This window comes from Peromyscus californicus, unplaced genomic scaffold, assembly GCF_007827085.1.
Source record: "Peromyscus californicus insignis strain IS unplaced genomic scaffold, ASM782708v3 Scaffold_13__1_contigs__length_99412109, whole genome shotgun sequence".
NCBI classification, from domain to species: domain Eukaryota; kingdom Metazoa; phylum Chordata; class Mammalia; order Rodentia; family Cricetidae; genus Peromyscus; species Peromyscus californicus.
The window spans coordinates 2,489,048-2,512,708 of NW_026294424.1; the positions used below are offsets into that span (position 1 = coordinate 2,489,048).

Here is a 23,661-nt window from a genome sequence, read left to right on the forward strand (position 1 = left end):
TTTTGAAACCTCAAAGCCAACCCCCAGTGACACACCTCCTCCAACAGTGCCACATCTGCTAATCCTTCCTAAATAGTTCACCAACTAGTGACCACAGATCCATTTTATATGAGCCTATGGAGACCATCCACATTCAAATCACCACAGGTAACGCAAGGGCAGAGGGTGCCAGGCGAGGCACTGATTCACAGGACAGTGAATCAAGGCCTGGTTGGCATGGGTATGGCATGAGGCATAGTCTTGAGTGGAGACTGTCCCCAGGAGGCGTGAGTGGAACCATGCACAGCAATAGAATCTGAGTATGAAGGCAGGAGTTCTGCAGAGACTGCCCACCTCTCAGCTCCTGAGCCACCAAGGACCTGGTCCCAGAATGGAGGGTGAGCCCCACCTGGTGGCCTGGGCCACGAACCAGGTTAGGGTGATGATTTCATCCTGGGCAAGTGGGTAAAACTGACTTTGAAGTCCCTTCCAGCTGTCACACTCCAGTTCCTCAGCAGCCCCCTGGGATAGCAGACTATATGAAATATAAATCAATAGGTTAAGACCACACTTGTCTCCTGCCCAGCAAAGCCCTGTCACTCTGCCTACCTCTTCTGTATTGGGAGGATCATCTCCGACTCGGGCAGGCCACGCGCTGACGGGAAGAAATCGCTTTGTTCGGAGAGAGGTAGAGGCAATCTTGCCTTCGTTGACAAGGCTCTTCTCTTTAATCATCCCTGCCTCTTGGCTACAAGCCGTCCCAGCTCACCGACACCCGCTCCTTCTGTCTCCCTGCTCTAATCATCAGGGAAAAACAGATACTTGATCAGTCAGCCTCTCGGGACCCATGCCTGCAAAGTCCTGCTCCTGATGAGGGAGGAGCAGAGGGGTGGACATGGCCAGTGTGGTAACCCCAAATTAAGGAGGCTAAGGACTTCTACCAGAACCAAGTGTGCCCAGGTCCACCTCCCAGGGTTCCCATGGCAACAGGGCTGTTAGGTATTGGTAATATGGACTGGCAGTGAATGAAATGGAATTTGATGTACATGAGAATCCAGCCACTAGCAGAGTAATTGCAGATCAATCTCTGTCTCCCCCTGGGCTGTCTGACCCTTCCTTCCTTCCTTCCTTCCTTCCTTCCTTCCTTCCTTCCTTCCTTCCTTCCTTCCCTCCTTCCTTCCTTCCTTTCTCCCTCCCTTCCCTCCCTCCCTCCTTCCTTCCTTCTCTCCCTCCCTCTCTCCTCCCTCTCTCCCTCCCTCCCTCCCTCTCTCCCTCCTTCTCTCCTTCCTCCCTCTCTCCCTCCTCCCTCCCTCCTCCCTCCCTCCCTTCCTCCCTTCCTCTATTTCTTTGTCTTATATGCATGGGTTTTGAAGACCATTCCAGTGCTTTGGAACACATTTATTTCCATTCTCCGAGCAGTGGCATTTCCTTCGCTGCTTTGTCATGGGCCTCCTGTGTATTGAGTAGTTTAACAAATAAAAGTGTCGGCTGGTGATTTATAGACCCCTCTGGCTGTCACCCTCACCTCCCAACCCCTGTCATCACTCGGCAGTCCAGGACAAGGAATGACAGCACAACCTCAGAGGCTGGCTTCTCTCTGGGTCGGCCACATCGGGCAGCTATTTCCATGGGTTGCAGGGGATGCGTTGGTGCGTTGATGTACAGCCCTGTCTTCAGAAGCTTGCCAAATACGCTTGGTGCTTGTTTTGTGCACTTTCTTCATTGGTGGAACAAAATACCCAGTGGAAGAATCGTAATGGAGGGAGGGTTTGTTTTAGCTCACAGTTGGAGGGCACAGCCCGTCATGTTGGGGAAGGAGCATGAGGCAGCTGGTGGCATTGCATCCACAGTCAGGAAGCAGAGAGAGATGAATGCTGATGCTCAGCTCACTCTCCCCTTTTTACTTTAATCCAGGGCCGAGCCCATGGCATGGTACTACCCACCTCATGGTCTTCCCACCTCAATGAACCCAGTCTAGAAGGTCCATCATAGACATGCCTGGAGACTCGTCTCCTAGATGATTCTAGAACCTGTCCAGTTGACAGTGTTAATCACCACCATGTGCAGACTGGGACCAGAGCCTTGCTGAATATTTGGCCACGGTTTGGGATTGTCTGAGGCTGAGTTTAATGATTCCCACAGAGCGGCAGCTGCTCTGTGGCTCTCATGGGTTGGGATGTCTGTGGAGTCATTCTAAAGAGAAGAAGGAGGTTTCCCAAGCACAAGACCCATGGCTCAGTGTTATGGTACATGGCCATCAGGCAGTGGGGTTTGAGGGACCCCAAGTGCAGGGGTGGAAAGTGTCACCGTATTCCTCTCTCAGAACCTTGAAACCAGCTGATGTCATTTTCCTTTCTGTTGTTGACACCACAGGTCATCTTGATCCTGACCAAGTACTACCATGCAGACATGGGGAAGGTTCTGGAAAGTTCTCTGTGGCGGTAAGTCAGCCTGATGGGCTTTTCTCTTCCCATACCTGTGTGACATCATCTCCCAGCGTCCTGGCTGAGCCCAGAGTCCTACCCTGGCTCCAGCAGCTCCCGCCCACTAGTGGGCCCCACCAATTTTCCGTGGCTTAGGAAGACATAATGGAGATGTCGAAAGCGGATTAGGAGTTTCGTCAGGGGGACAAAGGGCCCTGGCAGATGGACAACTGTTTGGAAAGCTTCTTTCCTCGCTCTTTTCTGTCTCTTGTTTTCTCCTGGCTCTTTTTGCCTCCTCCCCGGAGGAGGAGGCTGGCAGCCTGAATCCAGGTCACTGCACAATCTCCGTGGCTCTGCTCTGGACTCTATAGGCAGCTCCCAAGCCCCCCAAAGCCAGGCTGGCCTCATTGTTGGGGTAGTTTGCTTTCTTTCTGGCTCAGCCAAAGAGCTGTAAACAAATAACCCACCCAGGCGGGATATCTCTTTATACGTGAAACATGAATTGGGCCCAAGGACATCACCGTCTTTGATGTCTGAGAGGAGAGGAGGGAGGGGAGGCGGCTGCAAAGCCCGTTTTGGCCATTATCATCCTCAGTTCTGCTCGGAGCATGAGGATCTCTCGGGCTGCAGGTGGAATCTTTCCTCCCATGGGAAATTTTTACCACTAGAGTCATTCTTGGTGTGGGATCGTTTTGCCTTCTCTGTGTGTTTTTCCAGTAGTGATTAGTTCATTTTAATTTGAGTTTGAAAAATACCTGCCTGTTGGGCCCGTTGGTTCGTTTGAGATAGGGTCTCATTCTGTATCCCGGGCTAGCCTGGAAACTTATCATGCAATTTCCTGCCTCTGTCTGCAGAGTGCTAGGACCAGACCTGCCTCCCTGTGCCTGGCTCATCAGAATGGCTTGCAGGAAGAGCCACTTGCACAGGTCTGCCTCGCTTTAGCTTCGGCTTTGCTTGTATCAGACGGGGTTGGCATCCCACTTGTCCTGCCTCTGCGGCATGTTAGGAATGTGCTCCAATGGTGCCTGGAGTGGGTTTTTTTTTTTTTGTTTTGTTTTGTTTTTTTGTGATGACAGTGTCACCTGGGACCAACTGCCCAGGTCACTGTGGCACTAAAGCCCTTGAGTTTTTGTTACTGTATCCGCAACCTTTCTGGGCCAGCTCCCTCAGCCAGGAACTCACCTCCTTCCACACCAATCTGTTCCTGCAATGGGGCCACATTCCTGTGCGGAGGGTAAGCTCTCCTTGTGTGACCCTGATGCTCTCCATGTATCTTGCTGCTCTGGTGCTTGAGGAGGGGGAACACCTCTGCCGAATAAATTAGGCATTAAGTTGAAGTGAGGTGGCTCAGAGGGTAAAGGCGTTTGCCACCTGCAACCTGAGCTCAATCCCTGGAGCCACACACCGGAAGCAGAACTTCTCAAGTTGCCCTCTGACCTCCACACGTGCACCATGGCACATGTGCCCACATGTGTCCACATAATAAAAAAGCGCACAGGTGAAAAAACATAAAACTTGTAGCAGCATTAGCTTCTCTGAGGATTAGCACTGGAAGTTTGGCTTGGGGGTGTTACCAGGGAGGAGTGGGAAGGCAAGTGGGAGGAGGCACCTTCCTGCCAAGTGGAGTGCCTCCTTTTGCTGCCACATGGATGGAGGTCATCTTCCTTCTTCTTGCACCTTAAACAAAAATCCCCAGACTTCAGACGCCAGCATTCGGGCTGCTCTGTTCCCCACCCCCTCGGATACCTTCCCTAGAGATTTCCAGAATGCTGGATTCCTCTTCTCTCAGCTTGGCTGAAGGAGCAGGAAGTGGAACTCTCTGGAACAGTGTCTGGTGTTTAGATAGTGAGCTGCTTTCTCGGGGCAGGCAGGCTTTTGCAAGGCACTTGCTAGGTGTAGGTCCTGCTTCCTTTGGGACCTCATGGGGTGTGGAGGACAGAGAAGGCTACCTGGGGTCTGGGGTCGGGACTCCTGAGTGACTGACAGGCTCCAAATTCTTCAGAAGAAGATGGGGAACCCCAGAGGCCAGACCACCCCGTTAGAGCTGTGGGTCAGGCAAACTTCCCTCACATAGCCTCAGTGATTTATCTGTCTGAGGGGGTGAAATGGAGGACAGAGGTGGTGAGATGGGAAAAGGTGGCTTACAAAACATCCCGAGGATGGTATGTTGTCTAAATTTGGATTTTCCCCAAAGCCAAGCAACAGATTTTAATTTTTCCCATCCCTTCCTCATCACAGTCTCTCTAACCAGACATTTTCTCAGCTTGATTAAAAATGCATTCAGAAGCACTAGTCATTTCCAGAAACTTCCCCCCACCTCTTCCGCTGGTGCAGTGACTTTCTGTGTTTATATTATGCTTTTGTGTGTGTGTGTGTGTGTGTGTGTGTGTGTGTGTGTGTGTGTGTGTGTGCGTGTGTGTGTGCTGATGTGCTTGCCCAGACTTAACGGTCTGAGGAGACTTGAGCTGAAGTTTTGCATTCCTTTCTCTTTTGCTCAGAAACCAGGCTTCCATTTTGCGCACTGTTCTGAGGCCTGCACAGCCATGACTTTCCTGGTCTCTTATGGGCCTTTGAGCTGATTCTGTCTTTGAGCTCTGATCCAGGGAGGGGCCAGTGCTCACAGCTCCCACCCAGGGAGGGTCCAGAGCTCACAACTCCCACCCGGGGAGGGTCCAGAGCTCACAACTCCCACCTGGGGAGGGTCCAGAGCTCACAGCTCCCACCTGAAGAGGGTCCAGAGCTCACAGCTCCCACCTGAAGAGGGTCCAGAGCTCACAGCTCCCACCTGAAGAGGGTCCAGAGCTCACAGCTCCCACCTGAAGAGGGTCTAGAGCTCACAGCACCAGTCTGACAATCTATCTAAACTTTTCCAGTTTGTCAGCATCCCAGCATTCACTTGACTCCTGGTGAGGAGCGGTTTCCATGATATTCTGGCATGTTCTCTCTGGAGTGTTGTCTGCTCTTATCTTGCTCCCACATTGGGACAGGGCAAGCGGCACTGAGAGGCTGAGAGCATGCCTGTGGGTCCTTCCCTGGGTGCTGCCTACCTGCTGCCCGCATTTGAGGCCCGTGGAATAGACTGTTCGGGATCCAGTGTCTGGGGAACACATATTAAATGGGGTTATTAAAGACACACTTATTGAACGCACACCGAGCCTCCCAAGAACTCTCCTGTGTAATCACAATAAATACATTTTTAATGACAGGTCTGGTATTTACATTCTGGAAACGGCTCTGGGAAATCGAAGCTGAATGCATTTTTAATTGTTCTGTGTTTAATGGGCCTCACGTCAGCGGCATCTCCCCCACGGCTTCCTTGACCCATCAGCACCTTCTGTCTGCATCCTTCACCGGGCTTGGGTCCTTTGACCAGCACAGTGGGTTGGGAGAGACAATCCCACCTTAAGATGTGCTGGCCGGCACCGGGGAGTTGGAGTCACCTGCCCCCTCCTTCCCTGGGCTCACAGGGCCTGGCCGAGGCCTCCTCACTCAAACCAGAGTTGGTATATTCTGTCCATCCTTAAAACCCTGGGCACCGTGGCTACTGTGCTACTGAACAAATGAGCACACTGGGGCACTTAAAACAACAGCCACGAACTTCTGTAGTCCTCGAGGTCAAAGTTCAAACCATGGTGTCACAGGGCAGTGCTTTCTCTGTAGACTAGGAGGGGAGGCCTGCTATGTCAGGCCCCGACAGGGCCTGGTTGCTGAGTCACCGAGTCCTTACCTCTGTCTTCCGTGTGTGTTCATGTGTATATGGGTGCACATGTGTGCAGGTACATATTATGTGGGTGCACATTGTGAAGTGCATATGTATGTGTGTGCACGTGTGTACAGGTGCATATGTATGTGGGTATACACGATGCAGGTGCATATGCATGTGGGTACACACTGCACAGGTGCATATGTATGTGGGTACACACGATGCAGGTGCATATGTATGTGGGTACACACGATGCAGGTGCATATGTATGTGGGTACACAGTGCACAGGTGCATATGTGTGTGGGTACACAGTGCACAGGTGCATATGTATGTGGGTACACACTGCACAGGTGCATATGTATGTGGGTACACAGTGCACAGGTGCATATGTGTGTGGGTACACAGTGCACAGGTGCATATGTGTGTGGGTACACACTGCACAGGTGCATATGTGTGTGGGTACACAGTGCACAGGTGCATATGTGTGTGGGTACACACTGCACAGGTGCATATGTGTGTGGGTACACACTGCACAGGTGCATATGTGTGTGGGTACACACTGCACAGGTGCATATGTGTGTGGGTACACAGTGCACAGGTGCGTATGTGTGTGGGTACACACTGCACAGGTGCATATGTATGTGGGTTCACACTGCACAGGTGCATATGCACCTACACACACGTGTCTGTGGAAGCAGAGGTCAACCTTCGGTGCCATTCCTTTGGAGGCGTTCATTTTTTCGGTGTTGTTTTTAAGGCAGGTCTCTCACTAGCCTGGAGCTGGCCCAGGAGACTAAGCTGGCTGATGAGCAAGCCCAGGACCCCCCTAGCTCTAGGCCCCAGCTCTGGGATTAGCAGTGTGCACGCCAATGCCTGCCTTTTTCGTGTGAGTTCCGGGGATTGAACTCGGGTCCTCCTGTTTGCCCGGCAGGCACTCTGCTGACTGAGTCACTGCTTCAGTCCTCTGCCTCTGTTGTCACATGACCTTGCTGTGGGTTCCTAAAGACAATGGCTGCTGGTTCAGTGCCTAGCCAGATGTTTTGGGATGTTGTCATCTCAAGAATCTTAGCCACCTCTGTAAACCGCCCCCCAGCTGTTCATGGGGTTCAGGACATGGACATCTCTTTGAAGGAGCTACCATTCAGCCGTGGCATAGTCCATCATTAAGCTCTGGGGATGCCATCTGTATTGGGTTTCCTAAGTGGCCACTGGCCCTTGCCCTGTCCTCTGTCTTCCAGCCACTCTCTTTGTCCCTCTTCATCCACAGCTACTGCTGTCCTCCCCAGCTGGCTACTGTGCCACCACCCCACCTTTCCCAGAAAGACCCAGGGACTTGAAAAACAGTCTGGTGCTGCTGATGGACTCAGTCCTACCTCGGGGCTCATGCCTGCCCATCCCAACCCTGTGCCCAAACCCCTGGTGGCCCAGGTGCCAGGGTTGGCAGGCAGAGCTGGGGCCGCCACAGGGGTGTGGGGGGACATGAGTGTTCCTCGTCTCTGGAGAGTTCATGTGATATTAGCATCTACTCCATAGTAAAGCTGCAGGTTCATGAGATGAAGAGAAAGAAAGGGAAAGAGAAGTTCACAGCAAAGTGCCCTGTGAGTGCCGCCCACCCTGCTCCCTGGGAGAGTGCTGCTAGGCCTGTCCTGCTTGAGGACCCTGCTCCCCATCCCCAGGCAAGGCACAACAGTGTGGTGAGTGCCTCCTGGAACTGAATGGGCTCCAGGACTCTGGGTTCTCAGTGTTAAAACTGGGCTATCCCTATGCACAAATCTGTCCCCGGAAACACACTGAAGACCAGCCCTGCTCAGTACTGTGCCTGGGGTCCGTGTTTTTAGCCTTCCCCCCACTATTGTCCTCAGCCTTTTAAAGCTTGCTTTCCTGCCGGGCGGTGGTGGCGCACGCCTTTAATCCCAGCACTCGGGAGGCAGAGCCAGGCAGATCTCTGTAAGTTCGAAGCCAGCTTGGGCTACCAAGTGAGTCCCAGGAAAGGCACAAAGCTACACAGAGAAACCCTGTCTCAAAAAACCAAAAAAAAAAAAAAAAAAGCTTGCTTTCCTAATGGCCTCCCACACAACTGTGGTTTCACTGAAGCACCCTGCATGTGTGTTCTTTATATGTGGGACTCACATCCTTCAGGCCCTTCAAGAACCAGAATTGGCCACCTGGGGGCGCTGTTTACCCCCAGTGAATGTGCCTGGTATGGAGAAACTCGCCTTGCTTCCCTGCCCAGGACTCAGGATCTAGATGAAATCCAGATCTGGATGCCAGGCTCTGAGGCAGGATCTTAGGCTGTATTCTAACAAGCTCTAGGAAATACCGATGCTGCCTGTCCATAGGACAACATGCCTGGTGATTCGGGAGCACCTAGGAGTCTGTGATGAAAAGCAGCCCACTGGTAGAATCTGGTCAAGCTGGACTCTGTCCATCTAGGTGTCTCTCTGTGTGTGCTGCCTGCTGTCTGACATGCACGTAGTATTGTCCCTTAGTTCTGACTATCCTCATTCAGTTTGGCTCACAGCTTTCCCCTAAGGAGCTGCCCTGTGCAGGACCCCCGCCCCCAAGGGAGACCCCGCCACCTCTCTCATTCAAGTTTCTGTGTTCTTACTTACATTGCCTCTGCCGCTACTAGATATAAGACAGCTGAGCATGGAGACCTGTCAAGTCCATATGGTTGACCACAGGAGGCTGTAACCAAGCACGGATAGGTGCTAGGCGTGCATGTGGGGCCTGACTGCATGGGTGGGTGGACAGATGGGTGAACTAATGAATGGGAGGTGATAGATAGATAGATATGTAGATGTGTGGATGTGCATATGTGTACTGGCTAGCTGGATAAAATGATAGCTGGGTAGGTGAGTTGATGAGTGGATAGACAGATGGGCAGACAGACGAGTGGATGCATGGATGTGTGAATGAGTGATAGTGACAGTGTGGTTTTAGGAAACTACTGGGACCTAGAAGAAGGAGGAAGAGGAGGAGGAGGAGGAGGAGGAGGAGGAGGAGGAGGAGGAGGAGGAAGAAGAAGAAGAAGAAGAAGAAGAAGAAGAAGAAGAAAGAAGAAGAAGAAGGAAGAGGAGGAGGAGGGGAAGGAAGAAGAAGAAGGAAGAGGAGGAGGAGGGGAAGGAAGAAGAAGAAGGAAGAGGAGGAGGAGGAGGGGAAGGAAGAAGAAGAAGGAAGAGGAGGAGGAGGGGAAGGAAGAAGAAGAAGGAAGAGGAGGAGGAGGGGAAGGAAGAAGAAGAAGGAAGAGGAGGAGGAGGAGGGGAAGGAAGAAGAAGAAGGAAGAGGAGGAGGAGGAGGGGAAGGAAGAAGAAGAAGGAAGAGGAGGAGGAGGAGGGGAAGGAAGAAGAAGAAGAAGAAGAAGAAGAAGAAGAAGAAGAAGAAGAAGAAGAAGAAGAAGAAGAAGGAGAAGGAGAAGAAGAAGAAGAAGAAGAAGAAGAAGAAGAAGAAGAAGAAGAAGGAGAAGGAGAAGAAGAAGAAGGAGGAGAAGAAGAAGAAGGAGAGGAAGAGGAAGAGGAAGAAGGAGGAGATGATGATGATGATGATGATGGTGGTGGTGGTGGTGATTATTTTGGTTTTCCAAGACAAGGTTTCTCTATATAACAGTCCTGGCTGTTCTAGAACTTTCCCTGTAGGCCAGGCTAGCCTCGAACTCAGAGATCTGTGTGGCTCTGCCTCCCAACTGCTGAGATTAAAGGCATGTGCCATTACCACCCGAATACCTTGAAGATTCTTTATGATTATGAGGTCACTATAGGAGAAGTCATGAGCACAGTCACCTCTGATGCTGTCGAGCAGGGAAAAGAGGAAGGGCACCTTCTGAGACAGGAGAAAGCTGACCACGGCCCACCTTCCCACTCCTGCCCTCCATCCCGGGTTACAGACTCCAGGGTCTACACCGAGGGTGGCTCTTGGGCAAGGTGGGTTTGGATTAGGGGCACACTTCCCTGACCCAAAGGACTCGGTACCACAGCTACCTCTGTGGCATCCCACAGGTACACTTGACCTTGGTGCCTGCCAAAGGGGCAGCTAGGAGAATCCCTCTGTAGCTTTGGAGTGGAGTGGTCCAGGTTTCCGCTCCAGATGGCCTGGTTGGAATCTGTCCTTTTTGGGGGGTGGTGGAGAGCATTCTTTAATTATGGAATCTTTGACATATAGAGAAAAGTGCAGAATGCAGGAAACCCCAGCCTGGGGACTGATGGCAGAGGTGGGCTAGTGCACATTTCAATGCTCCATCTGTTCCTCCCAGCCTGCCTCTATTGTGCTTAGTCGATGTCCTGGGGTCCTGGGGTCAGGGGATGGGGAGCAGGCACACTACCACAGGTAGGCAGTGGAACTAGGGTGCCGTTTTCATCCCAGCAGAGCCTCACCAGTTCAGCCATTACAGAGCTGCCAATTGTTTCCTCTCTCCACGAGAGCTCACACTTAGAAAACAATAGATTCCAATAAAACCCACCCTTTGCCCTTCTGCTACACCCCCCTCTCTGCTGTCTACCTGGAAGTTATCTCCATCTTGAGCTTGGGTTGGACCGTTCCGGTTTGCTTCATAGCTTACCTATAAAGCAAAAATTTAAGCACATGCAACAACACATAAATCACAGTTTATGTCGGTTCAAGACAATATGTGTGTCTCTCTGTAATCAGACGTCTAACCAGAGAGCTTGTTTTAAAAAATTGATATGAATGGCATTCTCCTGCTTTGGGCATTTGATTTATGTTCTCAACTGTGTTCTGGTAATTTCCCCATGTTGCATGTGGATCCTCCCTGATGTGTGCGTTCTCCATCATGGGATGGTGATTTTGATACCTGGGGCGTTTGCTATTCCAGTCAGGGCAGCAGTGAGCCTGGGAGCCGTAGTGAGCTCCAGGGCTACCTCTCCAGGCAGGTACGGGGCAGCGTGCAGGGCCAGCTGGGTTTCTCCTCTCTTCATCTTGCCAGCTTGTCAAGGCGGTGGCTAGCTCCTCCATGTCTTTGATATCATCAGACTTTGCCTGTTTGTACTCAGGGGCTACAGAGCTGTGACTCAGTGTCCTCCTGAGGTGAGATGCACCTTCTCATGGTCACAGACAGGCCTCCTCTGTGTAACTTATCTACACAGGCACTGCTGCATCCCTCTGCATTTGTCAAGTGGCTTAACTCTTTCCTAGCCCTTCCTCTTCATGAGAGGGGCTCAAGCCATCTCCAGGTCCCCAAATGTCAAGATGCGTCTCCTCTAGGTGTGACCTATTCCCTCATTCCTGGCCCTGGGGCTTTGCTCTTTTCAATACCCACAGACACTTTCTCCTAAGAGTGTTTTGTTTTGCCACCGTTTGGTCTCAATGCACCAGTCTTCTGATAGTGAGCCTGTGGGTGATGTCTCTCGGCAGTATGCCAGTCCTAACTTAGACATCATTTTCACTGGAGCATGTTTCAGGGTTTTGCTCACTGGTACCCGCTGGAATTTCCTGGGCCAGAGCAGGTCACAGGGTCACTTACAGCAGTGAGAGAGGAGCATGGGATCAAGTGTCACAGTGACAAGAACAGTTCCAGAAGATCCTGCTGTGCACGTTAGCAAGCACACTCAGGGGGAAGGGAGGGTGGAGCCTGTGTGGACCGCTCAGCATCTCTCTGCACACATCCTGCATCCCCATGTCAAGGTCTCAGGCAACTTTCCATCTTCCTTCATTTCATAATCTTTCATTTTTAATTTATTTCATTTAAAAATTTTAATTGTCATTAATTTAATTTTCACTTGTTTTATTTTTACATATAAATGTAAATGCTCAAGTTTTGTTATATTGTGTCTTTTGTTCTGTTGATTAAATCCTGGGATGGAATTCCACACAACACACTGTGGGAATCTGTTATCGTTTGCTTTCATGTTCCAAGAGAGCTGGGGTTTGAGAATTTTCAGACCACGTCTATTTCTCTGTAACATCCATGCATGGGTATATCAGTATATTTAAACCCAGATTTGAGTCTGTCTTTCCATAATATCTCCCTCACACCTTGTTTTCAAAATTTTAATCCAGGCCTGACATACACAGCACACACTGTCCCTGAGCAACACGCAATGTATGTTTCATAGACTGTGATAAGGCATCATGGTCTGTAAATGCCTAGGGGGAGGGATCAGAGCTTTGAAACTCAAAGCCAGACCAGCTGCTCCCAACACTCCTCACTATTAAGAATAGTTAGTCCTCTGTGGAAACAGAATCCATGCAGTGTGCACTCTGGCTTGCTTGTCCCAAAGGAGAGGTGGACAGAGCTGGAGGCAGGGTGTTTGACCTGCCCACGAGGCAGCCGTGACTCCTGGGTATACAATGTGTTTCTCAGTGGCCTGGATGCCAGGACTGGCACAGCATGGGAGTGCTGATGGGTCCTTGTCGTCAGGGAAAGCTGAGCAAGTGCAGCCACAGCTCCCAGAGAGGAGCACTGACGGGTAGCCCGCTGTGCCCATGGTGGCATCTGGAAGGTACCAGTCTTGCACTGTTGGGATGGTGTAAGGTGTTTCAGTACCCCGTGTGCCAGGCTTTGGCATGCCTCTGTACATGCACACTGAAGTTGGTTTTGATCTTTGCTGAGTCCCTGTCCCTCCTGGTGATCTCAGGGGCCTCCTGTCCAAGGATCCCAGTTGTTCAAATCCAGACCCATATCTCACAGCTATTACAAAGATGACTTCGACCCCAAAGATGGCAGTAGACACAAAGATGGTATCTATAACAGGTATCTATAACATATATGAATTGTTTAGGGGCCAGAGATCACTTTTGTCCCCTAGTTGCCTTAGCACAGGGCTTCACATCAGCACCCATGCATACGGAGAGCCAAGTTAAACTCAGACAAGCCTCGGGGCAGGTAGGGATCTCAAGAGAGACCTTGACTTGGAAACTTGGAGTCTAGTCAACAAATAATCATTTGACATGAAGCATCAGTTTGTGGCCTGGTCCACACCTGAAATCCCCATACTTAGGAGACTGAGTTGGAGTCCAGGCTGGGTTGTGCTGTGAGGGTCAGAGCAATCAAGAATAAGATTTGGGTGACTGAGAACTTGTGAAAATTCAAGGATATCCTTCTGTGTCCCCAGTCCCCTGTTGCCTCTTATCCATCCATCTCTTTATCCTCCCTCCCTCCTCCCCCTCCTTCCCTTCCTTTCTTTCATCTATCCTCTTCCTCCACCTTTGGTTCTCCATCCCTCTTATCTTTCCATTCATCTCTCCTCCATCACTTCTCTACCCCGTTCATCATCCATTCACCCATCCATTTCCTCATCTTTCCTTCCATACAGCTCTCCATCCATCCATACATCCATCCATCCATCCATCCATCCATCCATCCATTTGTACAGTTGTCTATCATTCATGCATCCTTCTACCAAACTATTGGTTCCCCCACAGTTCTCCATTCAGCCATCTAACCACCCACTCACTCAACCATCCATCTGCTGTGGTTTGAATGTGAGATGTCCCCCATTAGCTTGTGCGTTTGAGCACTTGTCCCCATTTCCTGTTAATTCTCTACTTGCTGTGTGCAAATTCAGTGTGACCAAACAGCCTCCCACCACTGCCCCGTTCCTTTCCTGTCTGCTGCAACATCTTCCCCATCATTATAGACTGTATCCCTCCGGAACTGTAAGCCAAAACACACCCTTTCTCTAGTAAGTTGTGTTTGTAAGAGTATTTTATCACAGCAACAAGGAAGTTACTAAGACAGTATCAACTCCTTATTCACTCTTTATCAACTCACATTCACTCATTCATCATCCATCTATTCATCTGTCTATTCATCCACCCATTATCATCAAATATCCATCTATCACTCCATCACCTACCTATTCTTATCATCCATTTCATCCATCATGCATTAATCTGCCACCCACCCACCCATCATTAATCTGTTATTATCCATTTATCATCTATCCAACCATCCATCTACTTATATATGCTTACTCCATCTTTCCATCTACCCATCTATCCATTCATCATCCAATAGCTACCATTCCATCTACCATCCATCCACCCATCATCCATGCCATTCATCATTCTTTCATCTTTTGTCCTCTTTTATTCATCCAACCACTCACACATCATTAATCTAATCTATTCAGCATTTTCCATTCATCGTCCATCCAACCATCCATTTGCCTATACATACCTATCCATCTACCCACTTTTTTATTTATCACTCAATATCTACCAACTCATCTAACATCCATCCACCCATCCATTCCATTCATCATTCATTCATCCTTCATCCTCCACCATCCATCTACTCATCCCATCATTAATCTAATCTATTCATCATTTTTCATTCATTATGCATGCATACATACATACATATATACATACAGCTATCTATCTATGAGTCCATCATTCACCCAGCCAGCCACCTATCCATTCATCATTCATCCATTCATCTGTCATCTACTCATCTAGACTTTCAGTTACAGTAAACCATAAGTGGCACCCAAGACTCTAAGTGTAGAGTCTGTAGATGAAGAAACCACCCATGACAGCATGATACAGTCCTCAGTGACATGAGACTTGAGAATCAGGGAAGCTCTAGACATGCCACTCTGTTGGAGAAGGTGGCCACCATCAAAGGCTTCCTGGAAGAAGATGGTCTTCTCTCCCAGGATCGCTCTGCTCATGTAGTGCCCAGCCCAGTTCCTCCTTACCCTCCCTGATGGCCCTCCTGCAAACTTCTGTCAAGTCTATTCAGTCACCACTTCTTCATTTAGCTTAAACTGCATCACAGAGAAGTGCTGGGGCCAGCACTGACCATGGGAGGTAATGGCAGCATTGTGCTGTCCTCTTCTGGCCAAGCCTGTAGGGAAGCCTCTTAGTAGGACCTGACCTGACACTCTTCATAGACTTCATCCTGGCCTTCAGGCTGCCTGTCTTTCATCCATCCCTCCTCACCCTCCAGAATCCCAATATTTTACCCAGCTTTGGTGGACTGAAATGGCCACCCTAGAGTGATGATCACTCTGTGGTGTGGCCATCCCACACACTGAAAGAGCTCCCAGGAGAAGCTGACCTGCAGGTCAAAAGCATGCCTCAGCAGCCATTGTTAGCCTGGAGATGCCTTCCTAGCTGTTTGCAGGGGTCCTGGCTTCTCTCCTACTGTGATGGCAATTGTCTCAGGCAGATTTGCCCCGCCTCCTTTTAGGTCTATGTGACATTGACTGTCTTGGATGCTCTTTTGAAAAAGAAGACAGTACTGGTGGAGAGGTCCTGGTGGTCTGACTCGCGGGCCTGTATTGAGCCAGAACCCTCCATGGACATTAAGACCTCCCCTCTGGGGTAGTCATTGCCTGCCCCTGGGTTGGGGTCTCCCTGCAGCCTCTGTTTCTTCCCCAGAAACCCCTCCCAGTCTCATATCCCACTCTGAGTGTCAGGTACCTCCTCCAGATCTCCCAGGACAGGGGTGACAGCCTGTCACAGGTCCCCATGTTCTGATCCTCTGCCTCCTAGGATCTGGTCTTCCTGTGTTCTCTGCTCTCACAGAATCTCAGACCAGAAGCGAGTCTGGGGTCTTGCTGAGCTGAACAATGCCCATAAGGTGTCTCTCTAGCCTTCAGCACCCAGGCCTCTCTGCTCCTTCACACAGGACACTAGATAGAGTTATTATCATTTAGGAGGTCCTAGGGGGTGGGTGTTGACAGATTTCTCTCTAGAAAACTCTCCATCAAAAGAATTCCTGCTAAATATAACTCATAATCACCACAGAACTTCTGAAAACTATAAAATAGATGAGGCGTAAAAGCAATCCCTGTGTTAGTCCCACCCCATGAGATTAAAACTATTAATATCTGAGATGAATATTCTCTCCAAGCTTTTAAAGATGCAAATATATACATGTTTTATAACTGTTGAATCCCAAAGGAATTATGTATTAAACATTTTCTTATGCGCCGACTGTTTTCACAGCCGCTATTTTTAATGGCCGTATAATACACCCTGATCTAAAGAAGGTATTATTTATTTAACCAAGTTCTCGGTTTTAGACATCTGAGTCATTTTCAATTCTCACTAAGGTGAAGATGCATAATGTGAAGAGCTGCGGCACCCAGTCCTGCATGCATCACCCTGCATCTTGGCTGGGACTCAATCCTGGCGTGGTTTTTCTACTAAGCAGTGTTCCCTTATGGGGAAGGTGTCCAGGCAACTCTGAGCATTGCTGGGGAATGGAGGTGATAAGGCCTGGGTGGCCTCGGAGACCCACAGTAACCCCTCGCCCACCCCGTGTTAAGACTGGACAAGGATGGTCGGGCCTTGCCTGACTCAGTGTCAATTGGAGCTTCTGCCGCTGCTCTCTCAGGCTCCAGCATGTGCGTGAGGCTCTAGCTTCTGCCTCTGCTCTCTCAGGCTCCAGCACCTGTATGAGACTCTAGCTTCTGCCGCTGCTCTCTCAGGCTCCAGCATGTGTGTGAGGCTCTAGCTTCTGCCGCTGCTCTCTCAGGCTCCAGCACATGAGTGAGGCTCTAGCTTCTGCCCCTGCTCTCTCAGTCTCTAGCACCTGTGTGAGGCTCTAGCTTCTGCCGCTGCTCTCTCAGTCTCTAGCACCTGTGTGAGGCTCTAGCTTCTGCCACTGCTCTCTCAGGCTCCAGCACGTGCGTGAGGCTCTAGCTTCTGCCGCTGCTCTCTCAGGCTCTAGCATGTGTGTGAGGCTCTAGCTTCTGCCCCTGCTCTCTCAGGCTCCAGCACATGTGTGAGGCTCTAGCTTCTGCCATTGCTCTCTCAGGCTCCAGCATGTGCGTGAGGCTCTAGCTTCTGCCGCTGCTCTTTCAGGCTCTAGCACCTGTGTGAGGCTCTAGCTTCTGCCGCTGCTTTCTCAGACTCTAGCACGTGCATGAGGCTCTAGCTTCTGCCGCTGCTCTCTCAGGCTCCAGCACCTGTGTGAGGCTCTAGTTTCTGCCACTGCTCTCTCTGGCTCTAGCACGTGTGTGAGGCTCTAGCTTCTGCCGCTGCTCTTTCAGGCTCTAGCATGTGTGTGAGGCTCTAGCTTCTGCCGCTGCTCTCAGGCTCTAGCATGGTCTCCTGGGGTGTGTGAATTTCTATAGCCCCTGATTTTTGAGCGCAGGGGTGGATCTCTCCCAGGGGGAGTATTCCTGGTGTGGCTGTCCCCTGGCTGAAGGAAGGCTTAGCGGGGTAAGGAACAGTCATATTCATGGCTCTATAAACCCTGCTTGAGGACAGTGACCTCTGGCCCCGAGCACCTTCATTAGTGACTTTTCTTGATGCTGTGACAAAATGCTAGACAAAGACAACCTAAGGAAGGGCCTGGTTTTGACTCATAGCCCGGGGATACAGTCCCTTACAGTGGAAGAGTTGTGACAGGCACATGAGGCAGCTGGTCACATTGCATCCAGTCAGAAAGCAGAGAGAGGGCAAGAGAGAGGAATGCTGGTGCTCAGCTCACTCTCCTCTCTTATTATGTCCAGCACCACAGTCCGTAGAATGGTGTTACCCATCTCCAAGATGGGTCTTCCCTTTTAGTTAAACCTTTCTGGAAACTTCTTCACAAACATGCGCGAAATTGGGTCTGCTGGCGACTCTAGATCCTGCTGAGTTGAAAATCGGTATCAGCTATCATGCCTCGGCTCTGCGTCAGCAGCCTGTTGCCTTCAGCCCTGAGCTTGCTGCTGCGTGGGATGATCAATGTGACTGACTCTCATCCTCCATCAGGTTAGCCTGGGCTCACACACAGCCCTGGACCAGGGATCAGGAAAGATGCAGGCTCGGAACTTGCACAGCGCCACTTCTGCATGCTTTACAAAGTAACTCACAGAGAAGAAAAGCCTGAGTTCAGGGCAAGGGTCTGCTTCCCGACAGAGAAGCGCAGCAAGCCCTTCCTCAGGCGAGTCAAAAGACCAAGGCTTGTGGAGAGCAGTTGAGATGGGAGCACTCCCATCACAGCACAGCAAGCTCCTCCTCAGGTGAGTCAAAAGACCAAGACTCGTGGAGAGCAGTTGAGATGGGAGCACTCCCATCACAGCACAGCAAGCTCCTCCTCAGGCGAGTAAAAAGACCAAGGCTCGTGGAGAGCAGTTGGGATGGGAGCACTCCCAGCCCAGCACAGCAAGCCCTTCCTCAGGCGAGTCAAAAGACCAAGGCTCGTGGAGAGCAGTTGGGATGGGAGCACTCCCAGCCAAGCCTGGTAGCTTAGAACCCGCTCACCAGCTACACTCACAGCAATGGCACCCCGGGGAGGGTGCTGGAATTCAGAACTCGCCACCTGCCAGGCCTGTGTGGTATGTGTGATGCCACATGAAGCTTAAGTAGTTCACAGGCTTGGCACTGAGCCACCCGCTGTCCCTGCGCCCACCATCCCGAGGACAGCAGGGGGGCTACCTGCGCTTTGAAATGTTTCACCAGCAGATGGCCACCATCACTTCTGTTTGGCTTTGTTTCCCTTTGTGGAGGAGTCTTCTCTGGCCTCGTTCCTGGTTCCATCTTACACATGCAGGCTACGCTGCTCAGCGCCTTCCTTACCCATGGTGTATTTAATTTAAAATTCTACTTGGGTCCCCAGCGGGACTGCTGGCTGGAGGCCTGTGAAAAGCAGGCTTTGTGGGATCAGGGGCAACGGTCTCACCCCGTACCACCTCCCTAGTATATCCCACATGTTCCAGGGAGTCCACCCACAGCTTCTCCATCTCCTCCAGGTAGCCAGAGCCCAGGCTTTCAGATTAAAGATCTGAGTTCAAGTCTTGGCTCTACTTCTTATATGGCCTTGGGAAAGCTGCTAGTTGTCTCTGAGCCCATGTCTATGGGATGGAGATGAATGTATGGCTTTGATTTGGGGTCCAGGTACTGGATGTAGAATGGATAGGCCAGTACCTGGCTTCGGATGATTCTGACATCATTATTTCTTTGAGAAACATCTGTTCCTTACAGTGATGGGACAGAGGGACCAGGTTTCCAACTCTTGTGGATCTCTCTATGTAGTGGTGTGTACCTCCAAAGTGACAGGTCCGACATTGCTCTCCACCAGGTGCTGGGGGTAACAAATGACAGCCACAGTCCTAGCGCCCAAGTACAGAACCTCTGCCACCATTTCCTGTCACCACGTTCCCATCACCTCTGTGGAGACAACTGCTCTGTCCTATCCCTCCTGTCCTTTGTCTCCTCCTTGACCTCCTCACTCACATGCGAAGCAGGGTGCCCTGTGGGCTGGCTTTGGGGCTGTGGGAGTCTTCATCCACTGGTGCTCAGAATTCCCATCTGCACTGGGACAGAGCAGTAGCCATTTTTCTGCAGGGTCCCACATGTCACAACTGGGGATGGATCACAGTGCCTCTGTGATATGCTCAGACTCCCATTTGTCCTACATCTCAGTCATCAGCCTGTGCCAGTGACTCTCTGTTCTGGAGCTTGGACCTTCCTGTCCTGCCCCAGCAACTGCCACTGGCAACTCCCACAAGTCCTAACCATGACAAGGACCCCATGCTCCCATCTTGCTCTTAAGGCCAAATTCCAAAAATCAGGAGAGCCCTTCATCCTGCCCAGCTTGGAACTAGCCCCTGACTCAGAGGTCCATGTGGCCCTGGGACACGCTCCCTAGGACCCTCAACCTCCTGCCCCCAGCTGGTCATCCAAAGTCAGATCCTCTCTCGCTCTAGCCACCCCACCTCCCACCCTGTGTCTCCACTCCCCGTCTGTGCACCAGCTCAACTCTGTTCTGAGCCCTCTCACCGTGACGTGCCAGCTCCCAGCAGAAAGGCCTCCCCAGAGCTGCCCTGCAGACTCTGCCTGAAGCGTCTCCCTCCTGAGATGCTGTCACCCATGCTGTTTGCTCTCTGCTGAATCTCTCGCAGTCTCCTGGGATTTACATACAATGCTTAAGATCTTCATATTATTTTGACATTATTCTAATGTCATTTTCCTTTTCAAATGCCGTCGTTGGCATTATTTCTTTGTATGTGGCTCGTCTGCCTTGCATGCTAAGTGGCAGGCTTGAGTGAACGTCGACCTCTGCTGCAGTCATGTACCCACCCCTCCACCTCCTCACCCCCAGGTCCCATTGCCCCCATCCCCACCCCCTGTGCGTTGAGGGCTGCTGACCCAGTATAGCCTGTGGGACAGTGCCAGTCTTCCTAGGTGCATAGAAAGCCCCACCTCCTAACACCCCCCCACCCAATCCCCCACCCCATCCCCCGCCACCCCACTCACACACACTCACTGGTGGAAAGCAGAGCAATGGGACACTTCCTTCAACCTAAGATGCTGGCCTGGGCTATTTTGCTTGGATGGCCCATCCCTCACCCTCACTCAGCGCCTGACTCGGGACAACACTCAGGAAGCCTGGGCATCCTATGGTTCCTTCAGGGTGTGGCACTTTCTGTGGCTCCTCAGGCCCTTGGGAACAGTAGGGTCTTCTGAGTGTATGAGGGCCAGTGTAGTATTGGCTGATGTCAACACTGAATTCCCTACCAGGCCAGCTTCAAGCTGTCAGCCATGACCCTGGGTGCAGAGTGCGTTAGAGGTGTCACCGTCATTCTCTCTCCACTGCCGTGTGACCACGGTGGCCCTCTGCTGTTTAGGGCTCTGGAGTCCTGAAATTTCACAGGAGCTTCTAGACCTCTGGATAGTGGCCTGAGAGGGCATGGTGGGCCCCACAGAGCAAATGGAACATTTCCAGCTCTCCCCAAGAGCACTGGCCTCCTGATGTCACCCTCCCCAGCCCTCATGTGTTCCTTGGCCATGCATAAGTGGGTGGTGCTGGACACTGAGGTCCTGGGCTGGGAAGCAGCAACTCTGCTGTTTCTGGGTGCCTGGTTTTAGAATATTCTGTTAGTTCTGAGTCTCCGGTTCCCCACCCTCTGAAGAAAGCCCCAAGAAGTAGGGTGTCTCCAGACAGGAAGGCTTACAGGGCTCTACCTCTGACTCACTCACCTGACCCTGGGAGTCCATTGACCCCAGACATGTCCTCTGACCTCTGTTGACTTCATGCCTCTGTCAGCCCTTCCTGGATGCTAATCCTGATCTCAGAGCTATGGAACCTGGATGTACACAGTCCTCCGTGCTGAGGGAGGAAGGGGCCATGAGGAAAGGTCTAGTGGCTTCCTTTACATCTCCCGCTGTGTTGATTTCATCACTCCTGGTGGCAGGACGGGCGGTCTCTGTCAGCACTCACCCCCCCAGCATGGGTGCCTGCAGCAGCTCACACAGAACCCCTGGACTGGCATGGCTTTCTCTAGGAGAGTCCCAACAGAAGTCAGCAGAGCAAGGGACATAGCTGTGTCATGCACAGACACCAGGAGAGGCAGTCTGCAGTAAAGATCCTGTAAGTTCTCCTGCCATACTGTCCCTGTAATGGGCTCCCATTTACCTGTGGAGGGTCACCCAGCTGGTATGTATAGACCAATCCTGTAATCTGGCTTTGAAGGAATCAAGGCCATGAGATCTCTGGACACTTCAGGGAATCTGGCATGGGTGCAGTCCTGTGTGGAGGCAGAATAGATCTCTGATCTTCAAGAACCTTCTGCTACCCTTGGGCCCAACTCAGGCAACCAGGGAACCCAGATGTACTGGTTCAGGTGTGGCTTCTGGATTCCAGGGTTGCGTGGGCCCCTCCCTGGGCTTGCTTCATTCCTGCAGATGCCAGCACTACATTCAGCCAGCTTGGCAGTCAGCAGGTTTTCAGGCTTGCTATGTTCCCCAAATCACTGTGAAATGACCACAGTCTCCAGAGTCCCACAGGGCTGGCCTGGGTGGTCTTGGGCAATGTCCTAAGTGACTTCGCTCCTGGGATGCGATCACTGGATCCAGGTCCCAAAGAATCCTGCCTACAAAAAACTGTTACTCTCTCTTCCTGCCCTTCTTGGGGCTTTCTTCCCTTGTGGCCTAGGGATTGCCAGCCTGAGAAACTGGTTTAGAAGCGCTGTGACTTTCCCTTGTCTTCCGAAACTATTCCTGCTGTCCTAAATAAATGGCTGAAGTTGTGTGTCACCCTCCCAGGTCAGAAGCCCAAGGGTGTCTAGTCCCTCCCAGTTTGGTGGAGGCCTCATAGGCAGCAGCGAGACTTCCTAGCTGCATGTAGGTGATGAGATGCCTAGGCCTTGCCCCTTCCTTCACAGCTGGTGGAGGGGCCCAGCCTAACCTATAGACATGTTTGCTCTGGCCAGCAGAGGACTTCAGACTTGCTTTATGGAGCCTTCAGCATAGATGCATGTGAAGCCTCACAGGTGCAGCCCTGAGATCCCAGCTCCACTGGAGGGCACTGGAGGGGTCAGCAGCGGTTCAGCGTTCTCACAAGGACATCCTTCTTGGGCTGGGTTGTGACATGGGACACCCATCTCCATCAGGCCCACATTTGCTACTGACCTACTATTTTGAAGAATGTTTTTAGTGAATGAGCCAGTTGCCAAACCCTGATCCTACAAGGAATTTGGAGGCCATGGACTCTGACAGAGATCCTACCTGTCTAGATCTATGCTTGATGGTGACACCTGATTGATTCCCATGGCCTGTGTGGTAGAAGTTTCTGACATCTGTCCACCTGGGCAGCCTGCCAGAGCCCCTGATCCCATCTTAATCAGGGCACCGTGGTCCCCACCTCCAGTCACTGCATGCTTAATGTCCCGCTTCCCACCCTCGCTGGAAGGATCTGTACCACTTTCAGCTGTGGTGAGGACAGCTGCTCTTTTCGAGGTCCCTTCTGAAGCGAGCAGCATGCAAGGCTGTCCTGTTGGTCCTTGTCCCTCTGCTGAGCCGCCATTCCTGGCCACTAGGTGAATTTGTGCGTCTGATGGAAGCTGTTTCTGTCACCCCCAGTGTGGGCTCCCCTCTCTCTCCTCTTGTCCCTCTGCCGTCAACCATGAAGTGCAGGAAGAGTAAAGATTCAAGACTGTGGGTCAGGTGGAGTCCCCACAACCAGGCACAGGAAACCTGTGCCCTGCCGGCCACAGTTGGCAGTGGGCCTGTGGGGTTCCTGCCAGTTGTGTTCCATGACAGGCTCCTGTGGACCGCGGGTGTGTGGGGACATATTTGACCAGTGATCTGAGGAAGCAGCTGGCTCCAGGCCTGGGGTTTGTGTGAGAGTCAAAGGGAGGGATAAGGGGAGACACCACCCTGCCTGTCCCCAACTCTCGCTCTAGATTGAAGGCGGTGGAATGGGCTGAGAGACCAAGAGAGGACGTGGCACTTCCCACCTCCTGGCCTCTGGCAGGCCAGGCCTATGTGACTGGTGACATCTCTACAGACATGTCAGGTCAAGAAAGCCATGAGATGTCACATACAACTGTTAGCAAGTGTCCTTCAGGATCACCGCCAGGACAGAGGAGGGGCCTCCACTCTGCTCTGGCCCAGGGCTCCTGGGGAGATGAATGAGCTTTGAGTGGTGACTACGATGACCTCAGGCTCTGCTTTGGGATCTGACTTTTAGCTTCATCCACAAGGCTACATCTGTGCACGGGCCACCCAGTAGATAGTTTGTTCAATGCCTCCCACTCCCTTATCTTGCTAAGGGCTGATCATTGGGGCCCAGGCAAATCCAGCCAATAATTCTGACTAGGAATGCCCATGTTCCAGGATGATGGCCCAGCTCAGAACAGTTGCCTAAGAACCCA

At 51.5% G+C, this 23,661-nt stretch overlaps 1 protein-coding gene across 4 annotated transcripts in view; it reads left to right on the top strand.

The window, feature by feature from the left end:
* Sorcs2 (sortilin related VPS10 domain containing receptor 2) overlaps nucleotides 1-23,661 on the top strand; it is a 390,666-nt gene that overhangs the window by 158,901 nt on the left and 208,104 nt on the right. For all 4 annotated transcript variants that reach the window (XM_052736096.1, XM_052736097.1, XM_052736098.1 and 1 more), the window contains exon 2: nucleotides 2,353-2,420. In XM_052736096.1, the coding sequence (XP_052592056.1) occupies nucleotides 2,353-2,420 (68 nt within the window). The remainder of the gene's footprint in view (nucleotides 1-2,352; nucleotides 2,421-23,661) is intronic.